The 18,642-nt window shown below is 60.3% G+C and overlaps 2 protein-coding genes across 2 annotated transcripts in view; both read left to right on the top strand.

Annotated features, from left to right (window-relative positions):
* GET3 (guided entry of tail-anchored proteins factor 3, ATPase) overlaps positions 1-7,855 on the top strand; it is an 18,294-nt gene extending 10,439 nt beyond the window's left edge. Inside the window, exons 2-7 of the mRNA XM_024219808.3 lie at positions 595-742; positions 1,245-1,393; positions 3,169-3,319; positions 3,703-3,810; positions 6,968-7,165; positions 7,655-7,855. Of these exons, the coding sequence (XP_024075576.2) occupies positions 595-742; positions 1,245-1,393; positions 3,169-3,319; positions 3,703-3,810; positions 6,968-7,165; positions 7,655-7,786 (886 nt within the window). The 3' untranslated portion in view covers positions 7,787-7,855. The remainder of the gene's footprint in view (positions 1-594; positions 743-1,244; positions 1,394-3,168; positions 3,320-3,702; positions 3,811-6,967; positions 7,166-7,654) is intronic.
* A 7,505-nt stretch (positions 7,856-15,360) lies between these two features.
* BEST2 (bestrophin 2) overlaps positions 15,361-18,642 on the top strand; it is a 4,999-nt gene continuing 1,717 nt past the window's right edge. Inside the window, exons 1-5 of the mRNA XM_026660585.1 lie at positions 15,361-15,512; positions 15,813-15,907; positions 16,353-16,586; positions 17,715-17,869; positions 18,444-18,521. Coding sequence (XP_026516370.1) covers positions 15,361-15,512; positions 15,813-15,907; positions 16,353-16,586; positions 17,715-17,869; positions 18,444-18,521 — 714 coding nt within the window. The remainder of the gene's footprint in view (positions 15,513-15,812; positions 15,908-16,352; positions 16,587-17,714; positions 17,870-18,443; positions 18,522-18,642) is intronic.

The raw sequence follows: 18,642 nt of genomic DNA, 5'->3' as shown, positions 1-18,642 counted from the left end.
TTGGGAGTGGCGAGGCCACTTGGAGGGGTTGGATGTACCATCATGCGGGGGGGGGGTTGAGGCTGCCTGTAGACGAGGCCCCATTAGACTGTACCATGGTAGTATATAGGGAGAATTGACACCATCTGTAGGCGAGAAGGGTTGGGATGTACCATTGTGTACGGGAGGGGTGTGGGATTTACCACTAGTAAGGGGAGCAAGTGGTGAGATCATTTGTAGGGGTTGGGATGTACTATTATAGCGAGGTGGGATGTGCTGTTACTGTGGGGTGGGAGGAGAGGGTGGCCACCTGTAGATAAGGTTGGGTGGGATGTACCGTATTTGCGGGTGGGGGGACAACTTGTGAAGAGTGCTTGGGATATACCATTGCACCAAGGAACAGGTGGCTTCTACTGGTGTACCTGGTATGTACCATTATGCTGGGGGGGGGGGAATAGAAGAACAGACTATTTGTAGGGGAGCTGGAATCTACCATTGCACCTGTGGGGAAGAGGTGAACACCCCCTGCCCCCATGTCTCACGCCTCACCCCTCCAGCCCCATGGATTTTCCTTAGCTGTTTCCCTTCTCATCGCCATTGATTTGTCCCCCACAGCTGCAGCCTGGCCGTGCAGCTGTCGAAGGTGCGTGAGAGCGTCCTCATCATCTCCACCGACCCAGCCCACAACATCTCCGATGCCTTCGACCAGAAATTCTCCAAGGTCCCCACAAAAGTCAAGGGCTATGACAACCTGTTTGCAATGGTGAGTTAGGGCTGGGGGAGGAGAGGAAGGGGTAAGAGGATGGGTTTCCAATGGCTCATTCTGCCGTGTGCAGAGCTGGAGCTGAGTCTCTCAGTGCTTGCAGTGACAGACCCAGGAGTCCTGCTTCCAAGTTGCCTGTTTTAACCACGCGATCAAGCTTCTTCTTAGAACTGGGAAGAGAGGGGAAGAGTCCTGACTCAGTTTCCCTTGGTCCAGCCTTTAGCCCCCACTTCCCTTCCAGAGCCAAGAGTTAGAGTCCTGGAGTCCTGACTCCTAGCGCCCCACCACCACCACTGGACCCCACTCCCCTTCCAGAGCAGAGACTAGAATCCAGCAGCCCCTGTTCTAACCCATCAGGCATTCTGAAATGTGTCTATCTCCCCTCTGTCATGCTCTCGTGTCGAAGGCAAGAGCTGGTGCTGAGCCAACGAGTCTCCTATCGTTTGGACAGTGATGGCCACTCTTCCCTAAACCGTTGCCCCCTTCTCCTCCCTTTCCCCAGGAGATTGACCCCAGCCTGGGGGTGGCTGAGCTCCCGGATGAGTTCTTCGAGGAGGACAACATGCTGAGCATGGGGAAGAAGATGATGCAGGAGGCCATGAGCGCCTTCCCCGGCATCGATGAGGCCATGAGCTATGCGGAGGTGATGAGGTGAGCTCGGCAGCCTGGCACTGGCCCATGATACTTGCCTGAAGCGATTGGGACGCTTAGTTGATGTTGGGATAGCTCTGACAAAAAGGTGACAAGGGCAGGCCACCTATCATAGGGGAGGAGAGATTGGGATGTACCAGTACTATGGCAGGGGGAGGAGAAGGGCAGATCACCTGTTGTAGGGGAGATGGGGTTGGGATGTACCATTGGGGGGGGGGGGGAGAAGGGGTTGGATATGCTGTAAAGGCAGGGGATGAGACCACCTATAGAGGAGGCTCACTAGAATGTACCATTACAGCACCGTGGGTGGGAATGAGACCATCTGTAGGTGAAAGAGGACTGTCTTCTGTATAGGTTCTCATACTGCACTTGTCACTGGTCCGAGCACCTTCCTGTAGTGCGTTAAGCAATGGGGCTGCACATCTGTCACATGGGGATGGGACGGGCGGGTAAGACCATCAGCAAGGAGGTGGGTGGGGCGTACCATTATAGTCAGAAGGTGGCTACAGGTCTTCAGGGTGGGTACGTTTCCCCACCACCACCCCCATGGCGTTGTGCTCAGGCCTGTGAGATCTGGGTTCAGCTGTTGGCAGGGTCAGAGGCACGACCTAATGGACAGAGCATAAACTCAAGACCTCTGTTTGGTTCCCAGCTCTGTCCGAGGCATCTGGGACTGTGGCCTAGTGGCTGTGGCTGACAGGGCCTCGGTTCCCCAGCTGTAAAGCAGAGCTAAGAGCATTTCCCTTGTCTCTCTCTTCTGTTTGCCCTGTGAGTTCTTCAGGGCACGGCTTGTCACACCGTACAGCGCCCGGCGCAGTGGGACCCCGATCTCTGCTGGAGCCTCTAAGCTCGATTATAATATCACAGTTATCGAGAACAATCCCAAAGACTTCTCAGCGAAGCATTTGGAAACGTAAACTGAGCAGAAGCAAAACCCGTTCCCTCCACAGCACATAGTTCACCTGGGACTCTTGAGTATGGGAGTGAAATTCTAGGTAGCCAATCCTAGTCCAGATCCATCCCCATCTGACAGCTGATTGGCCACGGGAGACAGGAGTTGGGTGGCTCATAGTTCTGGGAACAGGTGTCACAAAATCCACCCACTGCACTTGACACCACTGTGCCAATTTGTGCCAAGCATGGAATGGACCACAGAGGGTAGGGTGACCAGACAGCAAGTGTGAAAAATCAGGATGGGGGTGGGGGGGGGGTAATGGGACCTTATATAAGAAAAAGACCCAAAAATCGGGACTGTCCTTATAAAATCGGGACATCTGGTCACCCTAACAGAGGGTGAACTCCCCTCTAGGGCAGGGGTGCCACTGCTCTGCCTGTGGGGGGGCTATCTAGGGGACTTAGTTATCCAGGTGTGAGTTAATTAGTGTGTGTGTGTGTGTTGAGAACGAGCCCCTCCCCTGCACGTGGAAGAGCACTCTAGGCTGTACCATTACAGTCAGAGAGGGGAACAAGACCAGTTTCAGGCAAGAGGGAGCTTTGGGATATACCATTTCAACAGGAGGCCTCTGGGATGTACCATTACCACCTCCAATGGTGTAGGGGGGAGGAAGGAGCCCTCTGGTATATACCACTACAGCCAGCCAGGGAGGGGGGAGACTGGTTTGGGTCATGTGTAGTCTGGCACCTTTCACCAGCACTAGGGAGAAGGGACGGGGGGCACTCCAGATTATTGTGGGAATGAGATGAGGGGGGTTACGCTTCTGAGGCTAAGCCCCTGGCTCCCGGCCCTGGTGCTCATGTCTGTCTGGCACATACAGGCTGGTGAAGGGGATGAATTTCTCCGTGGTGGTGTTCGACACAGCCCCCACTGGGCACACGCTGCGACTGCTCAACTTCCCCACTATCGTGGAGCGGGGCCTGGGCCGCCTGATGCAGATTAAGAACCAGATCAGCCCCTTCATATCTCAGGTAAGTGGGGAAGGGAGCTGGGGAGCCAGTCGCTGGCTTGGGCTATTGCGTGGTTCTTCTCGGCAAGTAGCTTTCTTTCTAGATCTGGGTGGGGTTGGGCTAGACCATGGACTGGGTGTGCAGCACTCGAGCGCGCTGGCCTGGGTCATGGTGTGTCGCACTCAGCGGCTCTGATCTGGCCTGGGTCCTCATGGGTAAGGCTCTGTATCCCTCTGGCGTAAGTCAGGTTGGGCTTGGCTGGGGCTATGGGACACCCCGTCCTGGGGTCCAGGTGGCAGAGCGTGCCGTGGGACTGCATCCAGCCCAGGGTGTTGGGCTCAGAGCGCTAGCTACTGTCCGGTTCTCTTCGCTGAGCTGTGGCGTTGCATCCCATCCCTCTCCAGATGTGTAACATGCTTGGCCTGGGGGACATGAACGCCGACCAGCTGGCCTCCAAGCTGGAGGAGACCCTCCCCGTCATTCGGTCAGTGAGCGAGCAATTCAAAGACCCGGTAAGAACTCAACAAGGGGGTAAGTGGCGGGTCCATCGTTGCCTCTTTTGGCTGAGGCCAGCCCCCACGCAGAATGCAGTGAAGACTGGAGGCACGTCGTGCTTAGACACTGTCACAATTAGTATCTGTCTGTATTCCAGTAGCACCCAGAGGCCCCGACCCGGGCCCCATTGTGCTGGGACCTACACTTATAGATCCGAAGGCTAGAAAGAGCAGTGTGATCATCTAGGCCAGGGGGTCTCAAACTTCATTGCTCTACGACCCCCTTCTGACAACAAAAATTACTACCCGACCCCAGGAGGGGGGACCGAAGCCTGAGCCCGCCAGCCTGGGGAGGAGGGGGCCAAAGCTGAAGCCCTCGGGCTTGGGCTTTGACCCTGGGCCCCAGCAAATCTAAGCGAGCCCTGGGGACCACATTAAAATGCGGTCTCGACCCACAGTTTGAGAACCGCTGATTAGTCTGACTTCTTGTAGGGCACCAGCCTGAATTCATTCCTGTCTGAACTAGAGCAGAAAAACAGCCAGTCAGGAGTTAAAAATTGCCAGTGACGGAGGATGCCCCAGAGCCCTTATTAAGTTCTTCCAGTGGTAAATTACCCTCCATGCCCCCCCTTTCCATCTGAATTGGTCTAGCTTTAGTGACCAGCTGTTGGAGTTTGTTGGGCGGTTCAGTCTAGAAGACCAAGCTCTATTATCTGTTCCCCATGGAGGTACTTGCAGACTGTGGTCAGGTCACCCCTTAAGCTAGCCACGTGAATTTAAAGCACACCAGCTGTTCCTGATGAACGCCTTGTTCCTGTGTAGCTGACCCCACTTTGAAATCTGTTGTGATGGGCTCAGATCCAATCTTCACAGCACCCGTGTGAGGAAGGGGGCAAGCACCCGGAGAGGGTTAAATGATTTGCCCGGGGCTCTGTGGCAGAGCCGGGGGGAGGGGGGGGGTCTAGTTTCTGGAGTCCCAGGCCAGTCTACACCCAAAACTTAGACCTAGCTATGTCACACAAGGCCCTGAGCATCGGAGTGAGATCAACATGGCCAGCCCAAGGGAAGGATTCTTCCATTGACCTAGCTTCTGCCTCTCAGAGGTGGATTCCCTCCGTCCAGGGGGGAAAACTCCTTCAAGTGTTAGGAGCCAGGGTTGGGTAGGGAGGGGAGGGATCTGACACCTAGACATCTCAGCAGGCCTTTGGTGCTCTTGACGTTGGTTTTCCCCTCCCTTTGGACAGTGAAACTGGACGGGTCAGTTTGACCCTCTCGGTTCGTCCATTTCTAGCTCTCTGGCACTAGCCCAAGGCTGTTTGTGTTGCAAACAGGCTTTGGAGAAAGGGATTTGATACAAACTGGAGTCCGACAGAGTTGAAATCTTAATTGACAAGAAGCCCTGGGAGAAGACTCCGGGCCTGGTCCCTTGGTTCTTGCACATGGGGCAGGGATGAAGGACACGGCTTCCGGTCACTTTTGTGCTCCCTGCGTTCTTGGGCGCCCTGCTGGTGCAAGTTAGAGCGGCCTCGAGGCTGCTCTAGTTTGTGCTGTGATTCCTATGGGCCCCGGGAAGCAGAGAATAGTTATAGGGCATAGGGTTGCCAATTTTGGTTGGATGTATTCCTGGAGATTTCATCATATGACAGAATCGTTAATTAAAGACTAATCTTAATTCCTGGAGACTCCCGGCCAATCCTGGAGGGTTGGCAACCCTAATAAGGCAGCGTACTTCATCCAGCCCCCCGACTTACACAGAGGTGTGCATGGGCTGGGGGGAGGAGTTTCTACCTTTTTTAAGGCCCCCTTTGGGCTGCTCCAGCAGTGTCAGGCCTGGTATTGCTAACGCCCCGAGCTACAGTGAACCCAGCCCCACCAGTCCCTTTGCATTCCTGCAAGACTGCTGTGGAATTCGCTGCCGCAGGGGGCCCCTCCTGTCTGCCACCATCTGTCTGCCTTGAAAAGAAAAGGGCTGGGGGCAGGCCGGGCCGGGTGACTTCTCGCCCATTAACACTGCTGCTCCCAGCTCTGGATGTTGCAGGGCAGACCTGATTGCCTGCTGGGGACAGGCAGGAATTCCCTCTTCCCACCCCCACATGTGCACCCTTCTCTGATTTAACCTCTTCACATGGCTCAGGCCTTGGCTACACTCGGGAATTCACAGCGCTGCGCGAGTGTAGTCGCGCCGCCAGCGCTGCGAGAGCTCTCTCGTAGCGCTGTATGTACTCCACCTCTCCGAGGGGAGTAGCTTGCAGCGCTGCAGGCTCTGATCACACTGGCGCTTTACAGCGCTGCACTCACTGCACTCGGGGGGGGCGTTTTCACACCCCTGAGTGCAGCAAGTTGCAGCGCTGCACAGCGCCAGTGTAGCCAAGGCCTCAGTGGCAGGGGAGGGGGCAGGGCGGTTAGGACCCCCCACACACACACAGGTGAGGATCCGGTGAACCATTGGTGGAATCTAGCGCAGCAGCAGTGATCCTGGGCTAGAGGAACTGGTGGGTCCCAGCCTGGGAGCGGGGATGGGACAGTGGGCTGGGTGGGCCCATTGATCTAATCCTCCCTGGGAAAGCTGTTTTCTTTTAAAAGCGACTGATTGTATTTATTCGGCGTTGCGCCCTAGCGCCCAGGGTGCTGCTGCTGGACAGACGGCCGGCCCCCACCCCAAAGAACTTCCCAGCCGAGCATAAGAAAAGATCCTTTGAGATCTGCTCTTAGGCTCTGCTGTCCTTGGCTTGGGAGCCTGCCTGGCTTTTAAGTTCCCTTAACAAACACTTCACTTCCTGTGCATTGTTTCCTGCCCAGGCTCCATCAGTGACATGGGTTTGGGGAGAAGGTTGCCTACAGAGGTGAGAGCCTCATTAGCATTGTCCTTTGTCTCCCTTGGGAAGGGAGCATGGTCTAGTGGGTAGAGCAGTGGGGACTCCTGGGTTCTGTTCCCAGCTCTGGGAGGTGAGTGGGGTTCAGTGGTTAGAGCAGGAGAGCTGGGAGCCAGGACTCCTGGGTTCTCTCCCCAGCTCTGCCATCGATGTGCTGTGTGATCCTAGGCAGATCTCTTCCATTCTTGGTTTCTCATTTTCCCCCCTCTGTCAAATGGGGGGGCGCACACGCACGCAGGCTGGGCTGGGGGTCCTGGAAGGGCCCTGAGAGCAGAGTAACGGTGTCACCCCCCGCCCGGCAGGAGCAGACCACCTTCATCTGCGTCTGCATCGCTGAGTTCCTGTCGCTCTATGAGACGGAACGCCTCATCCAGGAGCTGGCCAAGTGCAAGATAGACACCCACAACATCATCGTCAACCAGCTGGTGTTCCCGGACCCCGAGAAGCCCTGCAAGATGTGCGAGGCCCGGCACAAGATCCAGTCCAAATATCTCGACCAGGTAGGGAGGGGGCTGGGCAGCTGCCCCCTGGACCCACCCCTCTGGGTTCCCCCTTCCCCTGCCCCTGAGCTGGGCTCCTCCTGGCCTTCTTTACCCCCACCCCCGAGGCTGGACTAGGCTCCTCTGGCATGGGGAGCTGAGATCAGTGGGTACAGACATGTTCCAGTGGGCCGGAACCCCCCTTTGTTACAGCTTCCAGTGGCTCCTGGAACCCAGGCATCTGCCAGCCCAGCCCTGGGGGCCTTAACCTGCCCTGCTGCCACGTGAGACCCGGCACTGGGGGAGCAGCTTGGCCCCCTACCCTGATCCAGCCTCCGGCTCTGCTGCCCAGGGCCAGCGTGTGACACAGCTTGTCAGGCCTCAGCCCGGCCACGGAGCCCTAACGGCCGAATGGGCCCCCAGAGCCTGCGCCCCCTCTGGGGTGGAGGAGGAGGCGGTGCTCCCCGGGAGGCTGGTTCTCTCTCACCTCTCCCCACCCCTCCCCCGCAGATGGAGGACCTGTACGAAGACTTCCACATCGTCAAGCTGCCGCTGCTGCCCCACGAGGTGCGAGGAGCCGACAAAGTCAACACCTTCTCCAGCCTCCTCCTGGAGCCCTACAAGCCGCCCAGCGCCAAATAGGGACGCGCGGCCGCTGCTCCGGTCTGGATCATTCCACTTTGTCAGTTACACACCCAGACCCCGCCTCCCCACCCCGCAGCGCACAATCCTTCCTGCCCTGTCTATCACATGATAGGGAGGCTTGCAGTCAGCAGGGGTGGGGGTCGTATTTATTTCCCCTTCCAAGGAGGGGCAGGATCTCTCTGCCGCAGGCAGAATACTGGATTCCCTCCCCCCCACTTAACACCGCCCCCCCCCCCCCCCTAGTCTCAAGGCTGCATTAAAAACCAGCAATCACCACGTCCTTCTCCCCCTTCCCTTCCGTAGGGGGCTGCACCACTACAGGTCACTTGATGGGTCCCTCGTCTCTCCCCTCCCCTCTTTCTCCCAGCGTGCTCTGCTGCTCCCCCCCTCGGTGGAGGGGGTTCTCCGGACGCTGGGAGGCAGAGGGGGCTCGGCCAGGTGTTGTACAAAGCCGAGGCCCCAAAGCTTAAGGAAAAACGTGTAAATAATAATAAAAAAAGAGAGGAAAGTCCGGCTGTGGGGTGTTCTTGGGTGGAGGGGCTGGGACTTCCCGTGGGTGGGCGAGGGGCTGCAGATGGGAGTGGGGTGCCCCTTGGCCCAGCTCAAAGCAGAGGCGGGGGGCAGCAGGGAGCCTCTCCATGGCAGAGGCCACGTGGCGTCCTGCAGGGTAGTCGCTGTGCTGTGTGGGGAACTCAAGCCGTGATTCGGAGGCGGTGTAGGGGTTAGAGCAGGGGATGGGGCGAGGGCTCCCTGGTGCTGGTCCCAGCGTGGAGAGGCGTGGGGTCTAGCGCGTGGTTAGAGGAGGAGCACGGGGAGTCAGGACTCCTGGGTTCTGTCGCTCCCCTCTCTGCGCCAGCCGATGTAGTGCAGGGGGGCTGGGGAAGGACAGTCATCCCTATGTGGGTGCGCTTGCTCTATTGACAAGGGGGCTGGCGGGGAGAAAACCGACCCATGGGACTGCTGGGGGAGCAGGGCCGGATTCTCAGTCACTCCATCCTTGCATGTGGGCTGAGGGGGCAGGGCCTCCTTGGTGTTCCCTGTATTCTGGGCCCCAGCATCACTTAGAGCAGCCTCTGGGCTGCTCTAGCTCTCGCTCTGCACCTCCTGTGGTGCAGAGCCGGCCATACTCTTCCCCCATGCTGGCTGGGGATGGGGGGCTCATAGGGGGCGATTCGCACCTACTTTATGACCCCTGCAGTGTCCTGGACAGTACTCGGAGCTGCCAGCTTCTGGGCTCAGGCCCTGGGACTTGAATCCTTTGCCCAGCGTGGGGCGGCTTCCTCCAGCGTGGAGAGGGATGCAGCTTCCCATTCAAGCCTGGCGAAGGCAGGTTGGCCCCCTCAAACGTGTGGCCCCCAAGCTCCAGCCCTCAGTGGGGGAGCCTCTCTACCCACGCGAGAGCTGTAAGGATGTTCGTACAGCGAGGTGGACAATGATTTCAAGTGCCAGTCAGGAGGCCAGACCCTCCGCCAGGATCCCCCTGCAAAGGCTGGGAACGGGGAGCAAGCCACGGTGCCGCTGGGCCCCTCAGGGCTCTGGGGTTCCCTGCCAGCCCCTGCACTGCAGCCTGAGCCCACATCAGTCTTCATGGCTGGGGGCTGCCTGGAGCCCCCAGATCTCTTGTGGGGGCTGCCCCCAGAAAATCCCTCCCCCCTCCATGGATTTGGTGCCCTGGTTCCTTCCCTGACCGCAAAGGGAGCAAAGCCCCTGCTGAGGGGGGCTGTCAGACTGGGCTTGAATCCAGCCCCCTGGCCATTGCCTCTGCTTGGTGGAATTGGGCCTGGGGGGTGCTGGAGGCTGGTATTAAACTGTGCTTGGCAGGGGGCTGGGGGCCTCCCCCATGTCCCATCTCTGCTCTCCTGCCCTACCTGGGCACTGGGAGAAGGGGATCAAGCGCCTGGCTCTCAGATTCCTTCCCAGCCGCCCGAGGCTCTGCCGGGAAGCTGGAGGGGAGATTGCACCAGCCTTATCTCGAGGGGCTTCAAACCAGGGTCACTAACGAGAGGGTGGGTCTTGTGGATCAAAGCCAACAGTAGGAGGCAGGACTCCTGGGTTCTATCACCAGCTGAATGGGGTCTAGTGGTGAGAGCAGGGGTCTGGGAGCCAGGACTCCTGGGTTCTCTTCGTAGGTGGGGCCGCGGCTGGGCTCGATGGCCGTGGCCGAGCCTCCCAGACTCTGGCTGTGCCGCTGCCATCTCTGCCCGCCCTGTGCCCGGCTGCGGCAGGGCTGTGAGGCGTGAGCGATGTGCTTATGAAACACGAGGGGCCCCGTGTGCGCCCAGGAGGGGGGTTATGTAAGTCGCTCGGCGCCCGTGTCTGGAACTTGCGTCTGCCCCAGCGAGGGGCTGGGGGGGCTCATTAGCGCTGACCCGCTCAGCCGCGTGTCTCCAAGCTGCCCAGTATGGCGGTGGGCACCGGCGCTGATCTTAAAGGGCCAGTGCCCTGCTCCATGGCTGTTTCCTGTTAGTGCATGAAGGGGGGGGGGCGGGTTTCAGAGCTGGGGTGTTGACTCTGCCCATTAGGGGCTGCTCCAGGAGGAGAGTGGGGTCTAGTGGTTGGGGGGCGGGGCTGGGAGCAGGACTCCTGGGTTCTATCCCAGGCTCCAGGAGGAGAGTGGGGGTCTAGTGGTTGCGGGGGTGGGGGCGCAGGACTCCTGGGTTCTACAGCCATCACTTGCAGGGGTGCTCGGGCTGCTAGAGCAGTATCAGCCCCGCTCCCATGTAGTGGGAGTCACACCTCCCTCCCCCCCACCCTCCGCTGCCCACCCCACTGCCCAGCACGGCACAAGCTGCCACCTCCTCCCTTCCCAGCCCATGGCTTTGCAGACAAACAGGGGGGGGGGGGGGGGGCCGGGGGGGCCCCGGGGCAGGGGGGGGGGGGGCGGGGGGGGGGGGGGGGGGGGGGGGGGTTCTGGCCGGGTGGGGGGGGGGCTTGCATCAGCCTCCGGACAGGTGCTGCCCTGGGGAGCCCCAGGGACCCCTGCCAGCCCCAGCGGGGGGAGGGGTTGATGGGTGTTGCTCTGGGGCAGGGCTGAGCTCACCTCGCCCTAGGCCATCAGCAGGGAGCCCCCAGCCCGCATTGTTCCCAGCGGGCAGGGCTGATGGGGGGGGGGGGGGCAGACGGTGCTTAGCCAGGTATGGGCTGGGTTTGCTCCACAGCCCAGCCCCGGCCCACAGGCCCCGCAGCTCCCTGCTCATGATCACCCCGCTTAGCACTGCCCCGGGGCCCTGCTCGCTTGGGTCACACCTGGCCAGGGGCAAAGGGGAAGGCCCGGCACCCCCCTCCCAGGAGTCCCTGGTCCCAACCCCCCGCCCGCTCCAACCACTAGACCCCGCTCCCTTCCCAGAGCCAGGGAGAGAACCCAGGCGTCCCGGCTCCCAGTCCCCCTTGCTCTAACCACTAGACCCCACTCCCCTCCCAGAGCCGGGGAGAGAACCCAGGAGTCCCGGCTGCCCTGCATTTCTGGGAAGGGGGGTTGCGTAACTCTGGAGAATGTGCTGGGGGCTTTGGAGTCTCCGGGCTGGAGCAAGTGCATTGTCTGAGGTGTTTGTCCTGCCGGCCTCCCCCCGCAGGAATCAAACCTTGGGGGTGTTGACTCGACAAACAGAGCTAGGGAAGAAGCCAATAGCAGGAGGGAGCCGGTTGCCTCAGGTCCCCTGCGGGGGGGAGGGGGGGGGGAGAGACACACACACACTCCAGCACCTCCCATGCTCAGCTACTGGGGGGAGGCAGGACACCTGGGTTCTCTTCCCAGCTCTGGGAGGGGAGGAGTTGGATCTAGTGGTTAGAGCAGGTGAGGTGGGGGGCTGGAGATGGGAATAGGAACAAGGAGTCCAGCCCCCTACTCTAACTCTGACCCCGCTCCCTTCTCAGAGCAGGACCTGACTCCCAGCCCCACTAGCCCCCAGAGCCAGGGATAGAACCCAGGAGTCCTGGCTCCCAGCCCCCTCCTTACTCGCCCCACTAGCCCCCTAGAGCCAGGGATAGAACCCAGGAGTCCTGGCTCCCAGCCCCCTTCTTACTCGCCCCACTAGCCCCCACCTTGATCATTTCTCAGCGCCCTGGATCGGACCCTCTGTGTTCCCTGGGGAACTGGTGCCAGTACAACCCAGCCACCCCCTCCAGTGGTGGGAAAGGAAGCTACGCCCCCCCCGCCCCAGGGCCCTTCCCTCTAACCCCCCCCCCCATGCAATCAAAGGTTCTGGGAAGACAAAGGTCAGAGGGGTGGGCACGGAGGTATTTAAACAGCAGCCCAGGGGAGTGGGGGCTCTTTAAGCAGCTGCAATAGCTCCTTGGTGTCCCCCTGGCTGCTCCTGGAGGTCCCTGGGGGTCTTCACCTGCTTAGCAGCCAGGTCCTTCCTGGGCTCCGGCTCCTTTGGCCCCCCAGGAGGAGAGTGAGTGGGTGGGTGGGGGGTAGATTTGCTGCTTGGCTGCCTTCAGTTCAATTTCTCCTCCACCAGTGTCTGATTGCAAAGAGACCCGGCAGATCCAGGCAAGGTGAGTGTAAAGCTCCCCCCCCCCGCAGTGGTGGGAATGGGGGGTGGGAGTGTGAGGGGCTGAGCAGACAGTGGGGACCTTGGGGTGGGGGGAGGGGCCCTGGGCTGAGCTCCTTTCCAGACTGGAGCCTTCAGCTCTGTCTTTAAAGTCCCAATCCTGCCAGTGGATGAGGTGTTATTACGGCAGCGCCCGGGATCAGAACCCCATTGTGCTGGGGGCTGAACAGTATTAGGTGTATTACGGTAGCACCTCAGCACCCCAGTCGTGCTGCACAACCGCAGGGGGGGGTGTAAATGATGTCAGTAAACCCCCCCCCCCCCAGCCCACCCCAGCAGTCACAAAATCATGAGACAGGCGCCTACAAACATTCATGGTCACCTGGGGGCTGGTTTTATCGGCCATCAGTCGCAACTGCCGGAGCTGGACACTTTTCTGTAGCTAGCAGGGCGAGAAGCTCCGGGGAGCGTCTCCCAATCACATGACTCTGGGAGCTGAAGCTTGAAAGACCAAAAGACCCAAGATCAGGAGAACTGTGGTTAAAACAAGGAGTCTCGGAGCAGTTCGGCGGGTTTGAAATGAGCTCCAATAAAATCAAGTCAGAGCCAACTGTGAAAATCATCCAGGGGCTCAGAGAGATGACAGGCCTGGCAGGACAGCGAGATCAGGAATCTGACGGCCTAGCGCTCACAGCTAGGCCACTTCTAGGTGTCACAGGTGAATGCCACTGTCTGGAGGATAATAGTTCAGTTACTAGCAGGCCAGGCCTCAAGCGCTGTCCTCTGGGTGGCCAGTGACTCGCTAGCGTTGTAGTTAACCATAGCAGCTATTGGAATATTTGGGGAATATTTTTCATCATTGCTGTTTAACTATTGAAATGTGCTAGTTTCTAATGACAGGTTACAAAGGAACCAGTTTCTAATGGTTCTCAGACGGGGCTGAGCTGGGAATATGATGTTCATGGACTGGTTTAGTGGTGGGTCTTGGCGGGCTTGGGAATATTATGGGAATAGTGACGATCGAATTATTGGAAAGTTTAGTTCAGAGGTTCTCAAACCGGGGGGGTCGGGACCCCTCAGGGGGTCGCGAGGTAATTACATGGGGGGTTGCAAGCCGGCAACCTTCACCCCAAACCCCACTTTGCCTCCAGCATTTATAATGGTGTTAAATAGATACAAAAGTGTTTTTAATGTATAAGGGGGGGGTCGCACTCAGGGGCTTGCTATGTGAAAGGGGTCACCAGTACAAAAGTTTTGAAGGCCACTGGTTTAGTTAGTTGAAGCTTTAAAATTTTACCACTTTAAACCCCCTCCCCCAGCTGGAAGCATTTTGTAATGTCCCTTTGTGGAAAAGGGGTTAAACTGGGAGCCAGGACTCCTGGGTTCTATCCCCGCACTGGGAGGGAGTGGGGTGTAGTGGTTAGGGCTGGGAGCCAGGATTCCTGGGTTCTATCCCCGCGCTGGGAGGGAGTGGGGTGTAGTGGTTAGGGCTGGGAGCCAGGACTCCTGGGTTCTATCCGCGCGCTGGGAGGGAGTGGGGTGTAGTGGTTAGGGCTGGGAGTCAGGATTCCTGGATTCTGTTCCCAGCTCTGGGAAGGTGAGTGGGGTAACCTGGGGGTTAGAGTTGGGAGCTGTGAATAGGAGTGTTGGCTCCCAGCTGCCATGTGCCCCCCTCCCCGAACTGGGAATGGAGCCCAGCTCTGGAAGTCTGCTCTAGAGCTCAGAGCGGGGTGACTGGAGGCTGGGCTCCCCGCTTTCCCCTAACGAAATCATCGCAGGTGCCTTTTAATAGTCATGCAGCTGAGGCTGGGATGACATGGGAGAGAAGAGCACAGACTTGCTGCCTCACTTGTATTTTCCCCAGCCTGTTTTCATGCCACTGGCCTGCCACGGTTGCTCTCTGCCGGCTATTTATCCCACAGTCTCCATTGCAATGAGAGTCCCAATCTCAGAGGCAGCTGGAATCTCCCAGCCTAGGAAAACGACCCGCCCCAATTGCCTTACCCCAAATGTTCACAGAGGGGCGTTAAGAAGGCAAAAGTGCTGCTCTCCCCTCACATTCCCTTGGCTCCATCTTGCCTCTGCGTTTTTCTCCGTGTAACTCCCCGTCTCTCGTCGGCCCAGTCTTAACCCAAACCCTCCGATAACAGCGTTGGCTTTTTCAGGGCCAACTTGGCTAAAAATAGGGCCTGGCCTTAAAATCTCCATCAGCGAGAGGCCAGGCAAATAGGAGGAGCGGGTGGCGTCGTGTGAGTGGAATTTCTTTCTGCAAAGGGCTTTCAAATCTTGGGGGGGGCAAAGCAGGCTGGCGACATTTATAACGAATTAGCCGAAACGGGGCCGGGTCTGAGAGACTGGTGGGAATGGACAGATTTGCCATGGGCTGAGTTTCTTCTTTCTTTTCTTTTCTCCCCAATTTGGGGAAAACAGCTGGGGGGGGAGGGGGAATTTACGAGGTGGGAATGTTGGCTCTGAGTTTACGGCGGGTGGGGAGGGGTCTGTTTCACTGAGGACTGGTTAACATGCAATGACTTACTAGTGGGTTATGTGAAGACCCAGTGACTCCACATCCCCCCTCCGGCAAGCTCCTTGGGCAGCACCCCCCCCATCCCCCTCTATGTCAGGGACTCCCTGCCTCTCATGCCTGGTGCTCTGTGCCCCCTTCCCCCAGGCCAGGGGCTGTGTGCTCCCCCACTATCCACTTCCACCCTTATTGGGGTCCACATTCTGCCCTGCCCTCGTGCCAGAGGTTCTCCGTGCTCCCCTGTTCCCTCCTCATTTGGATTACGGGAGCCCCAATCCCGGCCCAGGACCGCACCGTGCCAGGCGCTGTACAGACAGTGCCAACAGACAGGGTGTGTGGGGCTACACCTGGCGTGCAGGTGGATAGCACCCGACTTCCCCTCCCAAAGCGAGGAGGAGGGACGGCCCCCCCCCCGGTCCTGCCCCAGTGCACAGGGCGGCCCCCGTGACCTCCTGACGTCCCTTCCGGCCTTTCCCGTCTCTGATTGCTCTGACCCCGTGGCCGGCGCTGTCCGCGTGTCTCTGCAGGGCCCGTGTCCCCCTCGCCGCCCCGCCATGACTGTCACCTACACGGCCCGCGTGGCCAACGCCCGTTTCGGGGGCTTCTACAAACTGCTGCTGCTCTGGCGTGGGAGCATCTACAAGCTGTTGTACAAGGAGTTCCTGGCCTTCTTCGTCACCTACCTGGGGCTCAGCCTGACCTACCGGTGAGGGGGGCCCCCTTTGCACGCGCGTGTGCCCCTGGGCCTGGGCACGGCTGTGGTGAGCGTGCTCCTTGCACACGTGCTTGTGGCTCTTTGCACGCGGGTGGGGGGAGAACATGCCCCCGGCCCCTCGCACGGCTGTGTCCCTGCGCTCTCATGAGGGGGGGAGGGGCATGCAGCACTTTGCACACGTGTGTGGATGCCCCATCCCCGTGCACGGTCTGGGTGGAAAACCCCCGAGCAAGGGCACCAACCTCCTTGCATTTCTCTCTCCCCCCCCCCCGTCCCAATTCCCACCCGCAGCTTCGTCCTGGCCGAGGATCAGAAACGCTACTTTGAGAAACTGGTGATTTACTGCGACAACTACGCCAACCTGATCCCCGTCTCCTTCGTGCTGGGTAAGAGCTGGGACCCCCCCACATTCCCCGCCCAGCCCCTCGTGTGAGAGACGTGCCCTCCTCCCCCAGGCCCCTTTGCCCTCTCCTAGGGCGGGCAGGCACTATAGGGTGTATGGGCCCCACTGGCTCCCCCCCGGGGGGCAGAATGCCCCTCTGGGCTGTTTGTAGCACCATGAGGGGGCGATGGGGGGGCTTGGGCTGTGGGTGTGGGCTCAGCTCTCCCACCAGGGCGGAACCAGCCCTGGGTTCGAATCCTGCTAGGCCCCTCAAGCCAGGGGGAATGGGGTGAGAGCAAGCGACTCATCCCAGCCCCACTGGACCCCACTGACCTCCCTGTGTTTGGGGCTTGTTTTCTGTCCCCCGCCGGGCAGTGCTGGGGTCCAGGACGCCGGGGTTCCGTGGCCGGCTTGGTTCCTGACTCCTGTGTTTGTCCCTTTGCCCGCAGGCTTCTACGTCACGCTGGTGGTGAACCGGTGGTGGAGCCAGTACAGCTGCATGCCCATGCCCGACCGCCTGATGTGCGCCATCTCCGGCTCCGTGCACGGCGGGGACGAGCGAGGCCGGCTCTACCGCCGCACCCTGATGCGCTACAGCAGCCTCTCGGCCGTGCTCATCCTGCGCTCCGTCAGCACCGCCGTCTTCAAGCGCTTCCCCACCATCGACCACGTGGTGGAGGCAGGTAGGTGCCGGGGGGCGCTGGGCTGCAGAGAGCGGGGTGGGGGCTCAACAGGGGGCGCTCTGCCCTCCCAGTCAGGGCTGACCCCAATGCGGCACTAGGGGGCGCTGTGCTGCAGGGAGCGGGGCGGGGGCTCAACAGGGGGCGCTCTCCTATCCCGATCCGAGCTGCAATCCGTTGGGAGACAAAAATCAAGAGCCCAGGCCCTCGCAGCCAGTAAAACTCCACTGTCACTTCGCATTTGTGTTGGGGGGCGGGGGGGGTTTGAACCCCGGCGGCCTGGCCGGCGTCCAGCACCGGGAATTCCTTTCCACCTCCCTAACTCCCTCCCGCTGCTTCAGCTGTATCCAGAGCTCACTTCACGGCCTGATCAAAACCTTGGCATGGCTGTTCAACAGCCTCTGTGCCAAAAGCAGCTGCATCTCAGCGCCGGGCCAGGGGTCTCTGGATAAACAGCCCCTGCGTCCCACCCCAGAGGCGGCTGCATCTCAGCGCCGGGCCAGGGGTCTCTGGATTAACAGCCCCTGCGTCCCACCCCAGAGGCGGCTGCGTCTCAGCGCCGGGCCAGGGGTCCCTGGATAAACAGCCCCCGGCCCCACCCCAGAGGCGGCTGCGTCTCAGCGCCGGGCCAGGGGTCTCTGGATAAACAGCCCCTGCGTCCCACCCCAGAGGCGGCTGCATCTCAGCGCCGGGCCAGGGGTCCCTGGATAAACAGCCCCCGGCCCCACCCCACAGGCGGCTGCGTCTCAGCGCCGGGCCAGGGGTCCCTGGATAAACAGCCCCCCTGCCCCACCCCAGAAGTGGCTGCATCTCAGCGCTGGGTGAGGGATCCCAGTGTAGAGTCTGTTTAAAGGGGGGAGGGGGGACTGTTCAGGGAGGCTGATGAAAGGGGTGTCTAAAGGGGGGGAGGGGCAGGTGGTAACAATGCCCCCCTCCCGCACTGGGGTCCCGGTTGCTCATGCTCAAGGCGAACCCCATGTGCCTCTCCTGCTCCCCCTGGTGGCCTGACCCTGCGGAGACGTGTGAATCCCTGTAGTGGGGGCTGGAGGGGCTGCGGGACGCAGAGGCCACAGGTTTGGTCCCCGGCCCGGGCTGGGGGGCAGCTGGGTGACCCCTTCCCCTCGCCCGCAGGCTTCATGACCCGGGCGGAGCGGAAGAAATACGAGAACCTGAGCTCGTCCTACAACAAGTACTGGATCCCCTGCGTCTGGTTCACCAACCTGGCGGCCCAGGCTCGCAAGGAGGGGCGCGTCCGGGACAACTGCGCCCTCAAGATGCTGATGGAGGTGGGTGGAAACCCGGGCAGGGAGTGTCTGACTGGGGATGCCTGGGTTCTGTGTCCGGCTCGGGGTGTGGGAGCCCCGGATGCCTGGGTTTTGTGTCCGGCTCGGGGTGTGGGAGCCCCGGATGCCTGGGTTCTGTGCCCGGCTGGGGGGGGGGGGGGCAGCCCCAACCACCTGGGTTCTGGGCCCAGCTCTGGGTTGGGGGGGTAGAAGGCCCGGATGCCTGGGTTCTACCTCTTGTCCCAGCTGGTTTGAATCCAGCCCCTGGTGGTGGCTGGCAAATCCGGTGCCTCATCTGCCAGGTGATGAGTTTGCTGGGTCTCTGCTCAGTTCCCAGCCAGCTGCGTCCTATCAGCACTAACTGGGGGCTGATGGGGGCAACTGAGCCCCCCCCCCCAAGCTCTAGAGGGGACCCCAGTGAGGGGAGCCACCTTGGCAGTGGTGGGGGCTCTGTGCTGGGCAGGGGGCATTTCCTGGGGATGCCCTGAGTCTGTCCCTGGGGGACTGTCAAGCTGCCCCCCCCCAGCAGGGATCTGCCCCCTCCCTGGTTCTGAAATGCCCCCCCACCCCTTTCCAGGAGCTGAATCAGTTCCGTGCGAACTGCAGCATGTTGTTCCACTACGACTGGATCAGCGTCCCCCTGGTCTACACGCAGGTGAGCGCCGACCCCGTGGAGTGGAGGCTGGTGGAGCCCGGATGCTGGGGTTCCGGACCTGGCGCTGGGATAGGGAGGGGAGGGGAGGGGCAGGGCTGGGGAGCCCGGACGCCGGGGTTCT

This window comes from Terrapene carolina, unplaced genomic scaffold, assembly GCF_002925995.2.
Source record: "Terrapene carolina triunguis isolate 2854851 unplaced genomic scaffold, T_m_triunguis-2.0 Scaffold833, whole genome shotgun sequence".
Classification (NCBI taxonomy): domain Eukaryota; kingdom Metazoa; phylum Chordata; order Testudines; family Emydidae; genus Terrapene; species Terrapene triunguis.
The sequence above is the reverse complement of the archived record's forward strand: the minus strand, read 5'-3'. Positions and strand labels throughout refer to the sequence as shown.